The sequence below is a fragment of the Xenopus laevis genome, chromosome 9_10S (assembly GCF_017654675.1).
Source record: "Xenopus laevis strain J_2021 chromosome 9_10S, Xenopus_laevis_v10.1, whole genome shotgun sequence".
NCBI classification, from domain to species: Eukaryota; Metazoa; Chordata; class Amphibia; order Anura; family Pipidae; genus Xenopus; species Xenopus laevis.
Window position 1 is genome coordinate 557640 of NC_054388.1, and position 7920 is coordinate 565559.

Consider the following 7920-nt stretch of genomic DNA (forward strand, 5'->3'; position numbering starts at 1 on the left):
GTGTTACCTGTATGAGTTTATGTGGTGTTACCTGTATGAGTTTATGTAGTGTTACCTGTATGAGTTTATGTGGCATTACCTGTATGAGTTTATGTGGCGTTACCTGTATGAGTTTATGTGGCGTTACCTGTATGAGTTTATGTGGCGTTACCTGTATGAGTTTATGTGGCGTTACCTGTATGAGTTTATGTGGCGTTACCTGTATGAGTTTATGTGGCGTTACCTGTATGAGTTTATGTGGCGTTACCTGTATGAGTTTATGTGGCGTTACCTTTATGAGTTTATGTGGCGTTACCTGTATGAGTTTATGTGGCGTTACCTGTATGAGTTTATGTGGCGTTACCTGTATGAGTTTATGTGGCGTTACCTGTATGAGTTTATGTGGCGTTACCTGTATGAGTTTATGTGATGTTACCTGTATGAGTTTATGTGGCGTTACCTGTATGAGTTTATGTGGTGTTACCTGTATGAGTTTATGTGGTGTTACCTGTATGAGTTTATGTGGTGTTACCTGTATGAGTTTATGTGGCGTTACCTGTATGAGTTTATGTGGTGTTACCTGTAGGAGTTTATGTGGTGTTACCTGTAGGAGTTTATGTGGTGTTACCTGTAGGAGTTTATGTGGTGTTACCTGTAGGAGTTTATGGAAAGACTCTACCTTATATACCCCGAGGTGGAGCAGGGAGTGGAGGGAAGATTGTGTGTTACAATATGGCACTAGAAGCAGCCCTCCTGCTATTCCTACTGCTGCCCCCAGACCACTGCCTGCACCCTACTTTCTGGGGGGTCATTTGATCAACTCCACCAGGGCAGTAACCCATAGCAACCAATCAAAAGTAGGTATTCATTGCTGGCCCTACAGCTGGGTGTAAAAAGCAAATGGCATGATTGGTTGCTATGGGTTACAGCCCAGGTGCTCAATCTGTCTGTAAAGGCAACAATCAGTCTCTGCAGATGTGTCTGTCTGTCTGTCTGTGTCCCCCGCCCCTATGGTAGGTTTTGATTTAACCCCTTCCGTTTCTCCCTGCCTCGCTCTCGTTTGCTGGTTAAATGTGTGTTCCACATGGTGCACTTTATTAGAAGTTGTAGCTGAAGATAAGAAGCCGCAGAGATGAGCAAATCTGAATATATGTCCCACTATATGGGAGATACAGCACCCATTGCCCCTAGGAGTCAACCATTGCCCCTTAACTCTCTCACTTTAACCCATTCCCTTCTGCAGCCCTCCATTCTTAGCTTGAGATGCCTTTTTCTTTAAGGGAATGGGGCAGTTTGTGCCATTTGATTCACTCAGCCCCAGCACTGAGGGGACATATTGAAAGAAAAAGAAGAAGAAGAAGAAGAAGAAGAAGAAGAAAAAGAAGAAGAAGAAGAAGAACACTGTCCCAGTAGGCAATTTGCATTTAAAGATTTCCCGTTTTCTTAACCCAAGAAAGAATCGCAACAAAGGAGAAGAAATTGTGCAGCTTTAGCCAGCTCTTATCTGCAACTATTTGTAATATTCTGTCATATAAACGATGAAATGTGTGGGAGTTTGGCAAAGAGGATGGAGTCTATGAGCAGATACAATACAACCAGTGTTGGACAATGCAGAAATATTAGGAGGGACCCCCCCCCCCCATAGCTGGATCAAAGGCAAAAGCACAAAGCCGTGGGGTGTAACAATGAGCTATAGACACGTCTGCAAGTCCATCCTCTTGTCTCCTAACAACTGAGAAACAAACTGACCAACCATACAAGAATATAACTGGGGATATAACTGGGGATAAAACTGGGGATATAACTAGGGATAAAACTGGGGATATAAATGGGGATAAAACTGAAGATATAACTGGGATAAAACTGGTGATATAACTAGGGATATTAACGGGAATATAACTGGGGATACAACTGGGGATAAAAGTGGGGATATAACTTTTAATATAAATGGGAATATAACTGGGGATACAACTGGGGATACAACTGGGGATACAACTGGGGATAAAACTGGGGATAAAACTGGGGATAAAACTGGGGATAAAACTGGGGATAAAACTGGGGATATAACTGGGGACATAATTGGGGACATAACTGGGGACACAACTAGGGATACAACTGGGGATAAAACTGGAGATACAACTGGGGATACAACTGGGGATATACTGTAACTGGGGACACAACTGGGGACACAACTGGGGATACAACTGGGGATAAAACTGGGGATGTAGCTGGGGATGTAACTGGGAATGTAACTGGTGATGTAACTGGGCATAAAACGGAATATAAATGGGGATAAAACTGAAGATATAACTGGGGATAAAACTGGTGATATAACTAGGGATATAAATGGGAATATAACTGGGGATACAACTGGGGATACAACTGGGTATACAACTGGGGATAAAACTGGGGATGTAACTGGTGATGTAACTGGTGATGTAACTGGGGATAAAACTGGGGATATAACTAGGGACAAAACTGGGGATAAACCTGGAGATATAAATGGGGATAAAACTGGGGATATAACTAGGGATATAACTGGGGATAAAACTGAAGATATAAATGTGGATAAAACTGGTGATATAACTAGGGATATAAATGGGAATATAACTGGGGATACAACTGGGGATAAAACTGGGGATATAACTAGGGATATAACTGGGGATAAAACTGGGGATATAACTGGGGATATAATTAGGGATATAACTGGGGATATACAGTAACTAGAGATATAAGAGTGTAAGGACAGCCCCAAGTATTAAATCTGCCTATAAAAGCTCCGCTCACACTTATCTTTTTGCTTCCCCTTTATGATCAGGGGTACATGTCACAAGCTAGTGCTTCTATTAGTGATGGGTGAATGTGACCCAGTTTTCTACACTGAAAATTCACAAAACGGCAAAAAATTCACCAAATTGCCTTGGCTCCAATGAGCATTTTTTTTTCCAGTGACATTTTTCAAATCACACCAGAATTATGTCTGTGGATAAAACACAGCAAGATATTTCACTTCTCCCTACTTGGAAAACAAACGTTTTTTTTTGTGGAAAACAATAGTTAAATGTAAACTGTTTGAAAGGCTGGGGGGAGAAATGGGCCCAATAGATGATGCTGTTTGGTTTCAAGAAAACTCATATTGTGCTGCTTAAGTTGGACTTTAATTGTACGTATAGGTTTTCTTTGAAGTCTCTGCGAGTGATGCGTCAGTGCTGATACAAACTGAGATGAATCATCTGACACATGAATGGACATCGCTAAGTAATAATTAGCCTTTTTGTGCTAATTGTCCTTGGTGAAAGCAGCAGGGAGATGATGATGATGATGATGATAGGGCACTAGGATGTTGGGAAAGGGGTCCAGTACAAGTGGAAAACCAACAATAGTTATTCAATGGCCACTGTAAGAATCCACAAGGCCACTGAGGTAAAAACATATATATATATATATATATATATATATATAAATATCTTTATTTATATCAATAATCTTTCAGTAGTCTTATGTGTTTCATGGCAAGGGGCACTTAATCGTAGGCTTGCCAAAACTAACCCTCATGTTCATAGATGTTTAATAATTTTCACATCCAGAAATATAACATTCAGCAAGGAAAAGGCAGAATTGTGGCTTAGCAAGACATACCCATGGACCCAATTCTGTCTTTTTCCCCCTGCTACCAGAAATCCACAAGAACCTGCCCCTTCTGAACCCACATGCAGCCTACAATATCCAGTGACGTAACTAGATGTTACTTAGTCCCACAACAAATTCAGTTTATGGCCTCCAACATATCCAGAAGTTGTCCCATTTTACATATGTATATTGAACTTTCTCATTAATTAGGGCCTTATTGGGCCTCTTAAATCTCTTGGGCTCCCTGCAACCGCAGGGTCTGCTTCCTCTGTAGTTTTGCCCCTGCAGGTAAGCATAAAGTTAGTTTCCATGATAGAACTTGTGGGTTTTAGGCACAACCACCCTCAGCTGCATTCTAATACTTTATATTCCACTAACCCTCCTTGTGTACTTGCTGACTCTTTTTCTTATCATAGCTAGGCGCTAAATAAGTTGCGGAAGTTATGGAAACCATTAATTAACTCAGGAACGGTTCCTATTGCAGGGCAAGAATTCAATGCCTTTATTATACATGATACCCAACAGTTGCCTAGAGCTTGGCCCATTGAGACACTGTGACTACTTCTGAGCTTGTTATGGAACCCTTTTCTGAAGAACATTCCAAGTAGATATGTCATTAGTCTAATCATCTTGTTTCATTAGAAAAACCACAGTCGTTAGCAATATCTCTGGCGTTAATGAGAATCATTATGATCCTTAGACGTGTTTGGCCCAAACATCTGTAAGTCTGAAAGAATCCTCGCTAAATTCCACTAGTGACCAGCTCCTTGTTAACTCCAGGTTACTCAACAGAATATCTAATCAGAGGAGCAGCACAATAGAATCAAAGAAAAGCTTGTGCATTAGGGTCTGACGAGCCTCCCTTTGTAGCCAGGAGACGTCTCACAACCAATGTCATTAAAGCCCGTGCCTTCTTTTGTAGCAAGAGCCACCACGGCTTGTGGCAAATACTGCCTCCCAAAATAGATGTCCTGTGACACAAACTACAGAAAAATGTCATATATATAAGGCAGGGAGAGAAGTTGGGATCTCAGAAGCTTCAGAAGATTCCAGAGCGTCAATAAGATACCCAGAAATATGGAGTCTCTAACTGATAAGGTAAGGGATGAAGTAGGGGAGTTCTGGTGTTGGGATCAGTTGAATTCAGAAGGTGATTATCACATAATAGTTTATATTTGATTGCTCATTAGCAGGTAAGTTTAATGTTCTACTTATAGAAGATCCAGGGCTTGATTTACAACATATTGTATACTTCTCCTCAATTACATTTTTTTTAAAGCCCCTTGACACATGGCCTTAAACTTTCAACTTTTTACATTTTTACCCAGACTTATCCACTCGATGTACAGAACAGAATATTTGTCTCTTTGTCCCTTTTCTCCCTGTCCTTTGTGGCTTCTTCTTTTCTTTCATCTCCTTCTTTTCAACTCATGGTTTCTCCTCACTTTCTCTTCAGTTCCATATTGTATTCTTCCTTCCTTCCTTCCTTCCATAATAATAGCCTTTCCCCACTTCTCTCTTTACCCCTCACAGTTTCTCATTGTGTTGCCTTTCATTTCTCTCTTTATTCTATTCTTTGGTTTCTGTCTTTCTTTCCTAGCAGGGGCATTTCCATGGCATATTTTTAGTTGCTTTCTATAGATGGTCAATGTTGGAGAGGCCAAGCTACATACAGTCATAATCATAATCCTCTCCTTTTATATTTCTCTCTTTTCCTCCTGTTTGTTTTCTGTTTGTTCTGGTGTTTTCTCTCACCACATTGCTTTTCCTCTCTTCCACATACACTAATTGGGATTTTATTAAATAAAGGGGGGTTCTTAGGAGCAGAGAGTGGTGCTGTACAGTCTAAGGCAGTTGTCCCTCATCTCACAATTTCGTTAATGTTATGCTTGTCTGCACTGATTAAATAATTTCAGACCGTATGTCACTAGGCCTTGAAGCAGTCATTGGCCTTTGGTTACTTTATAGGATGAATAGAGAATATATAGACCAATGAATATAGAGCTAGCACTATTAATATCAGTGTACAGTACAGAAAGGAGGAATAGTGCAATGACAAGGTCCCTGCTCTCAGAGCTAACAGTTTAACAGGATAAGAAACTTACAGAAATAAAGCCCTTCAAAAAGTTTGGGGCATTAGTCCCAGTGCAATGGCTTCCCCTTGTTTTTATCTTCAGAAGAGTTTTAGGACACCCATCTCCATAAGGAAACCTTAACAACCAATGCTTCTCCCCTGTGAATCTCTTCAGTCCTAACCATTCATTTCTCTTCAGCTTTTCTACTCCCAGACCTTCTACAGCTTCTCTTTGCCTCCAGCCCGTCTGACTTTTTAATCCAACTTTACCATCACCTGTTACCCCCATTACTTACAGAGTGAGGCTGACATGTGCCTACAAGGTTCAACTCTGCTCACACGTCCAAAATCTTTGTGTTATTCATTCTATTGATCTACTGACTGGTTCTGTGTTCCACTGGTCCATTCTGCTATAGAATCTGTGGACATAACTGTGCCTTTATATACATTATCACTTCTCTATTACTTTACTGATCAAACTGGCAGGTTGAATAGATTCCCTCTCTATTACACACAATGGTATATTTGCTTTCAGTGTTACTCCTACATTGTGTTATTAACCAATTAAATAACTTTCTTCCCATGCAAATACATATAGTTAACCAGCATTGATCCAAAGCCATTGTCCAAATTTCCCCTCACAACTGACAAAGACTTATTATATCTTCTGAGGTGGCCAGCAAGTCAATGTGTCTGTGTTTACTGTTGTTCTCAGGTGCACAAGACCCACTGCTGGTTGTTCCTGGTTCTTCTCTGTTCATTGATCTCAACATCTCACGGTGCGCCCGACTGCTGCCGCCAGAAGACCTGTTCCTGCCGGATATATGATATTCTCCGTGGTACTGGTAACCACGCCGCTGGCATTCTGACCCTGGGCAAAAGAAGGAGCGATTTCCAGACCATGCAAAGTCGACTCCAGAGGTTGCTCCAAGGCTCTGGCAACCACGCAGCGGGGATCCTCACCATGGGGAGAAGGTCTCAGGATAAAGTGGAGACCAACTGCATCAATGGTCTTATGGGCAGTAGCTCCACTTCCAGCTCCCTTTCACTTCTCACATTGCTTTGCCCTACAGCACCTGAGCCACTCAATGGCAGCAAAGGCTTTGGGTGCCAACAAGACCCAAGTATGTAATTACCAAGTGACTTTTATTGTATCAAGATGCACAGGGGAAGCAAGAACAAGGCAACAAGTGAAGTAAAAATCATGAAGGCAAGTTTTCATTCTTCTCTCTATCTACAGAAATATTCCTTGATGTCATCCAATTCCCAGAATTCCCACCCCCTAAAACAGCTGACATTTATCAGATCCTGGTCCTCAAGTCTCTTTTTATTGCTTATTAAGATATCTGGCCATCCATGTTTTTATATGCAATGATTGGAATATTAAAATTCTTCATTTAAAGGAACAGTAACATCAAAAAAATGAAAGTGTTTTCATGTAATAAAAATATAATGCAGTGTTGCCCTGCACTGGTACAACTGTGGTTTGCTTCAGCAACTCTACTATTGTGTATATTATTAAGCTGTTGTGTAGCCATGGGGGCAGCCATTCAAAGGAGAAAAGGCTAAGGTTACACAACAGATAAGCTCTGTAGAACATAATGGTGTTATCTGTTATCCACTATTTAAAGGGATTCTGTCACGATTTTTATGGTGTAGGTTGATTTCTAAATGACACAATTATTCACTTTACCATATAAATGTCATTCCTGAACCAGCAAGTGTATTTTGTTTAATAAATTATATTGGTGTGTAGGTGCATCTCAGGTCATTTTGCCTGGTCATGTGCTTTCAGAAAGAACCAGCACTTTAGGATGGAACTGCTTTCTGGTAGGCTGTTGTTTCTCCTACTCAATGTAACTGAATGGGTCTCAGTGGGACCTGGATTTTACTATTGAGTGCTGTTCTTAGATATACCAGGCAGCTGTTATTTTGTGTTAGGGAGCTGCTATCTGGTTACCTTCCCATTGTTCTGTTATTAGGAAAGACCTTAACATTCCTTTTATTTTAGCTTTGAGAAAAGGCAAAGCTAGAGAAATGTAACATATATAAGAAAACATTCCCTATGTAATAAAATACAGAATATAAATCCTTCATTCCCTTTGAGATCCCGAAAATGTCTGGACATGTCTCCTTACATACATACGTGTATAATCAAAGCAGTTCATGAGACACGGGCTTTGCAGGCTACGGGGGACCAGGACACTCATCACATGATTATATATATTTTTGTATAA

The 7920-nt window shown here is 40.6% G+C and overlaps 1 protein-coding gene across 1 annotated transcript; it reads left to right on the top strand.

Annotated features, from left to right (window-relative positions):
• Positions 1-3435: 3435 nt before the first annotated feature.
• On the top strand, positions 3436-7147 carry LOC108702460 (orexin). The gene is made up of 2 exons (XM_018237929.2): positions 3436-4707; positions 6399-7147. The coding sequence occupies exons 1-2, from the start codon at positions 4687-4689 to the stop codon at positions 6813-6815; spliced, it is 438 nt and encodes a 145-aa protein (XP_018093418.1). The 5' UTR covers positions 3436-4686; the 3' UTR covers positions 6816-7147.
• Positions 7148-7920: the final 773 nt, after the last annotated feature.

Bases quoted from the DNA above. Each gene is read 5' to 3' on its own strand.
- LOC108702460 (XM_018237929.2), top strand. From the start codon at position 4,687: ATGGAGTCTCTAACTGATAAG. The intron at 4,708-6,398 runs GTAAGGGATGAA...TGTTGTTCTCAG, and splicing joins TGGAGTCTCTAACTGATAAG to GTGCACAAGACCCACTGCTG.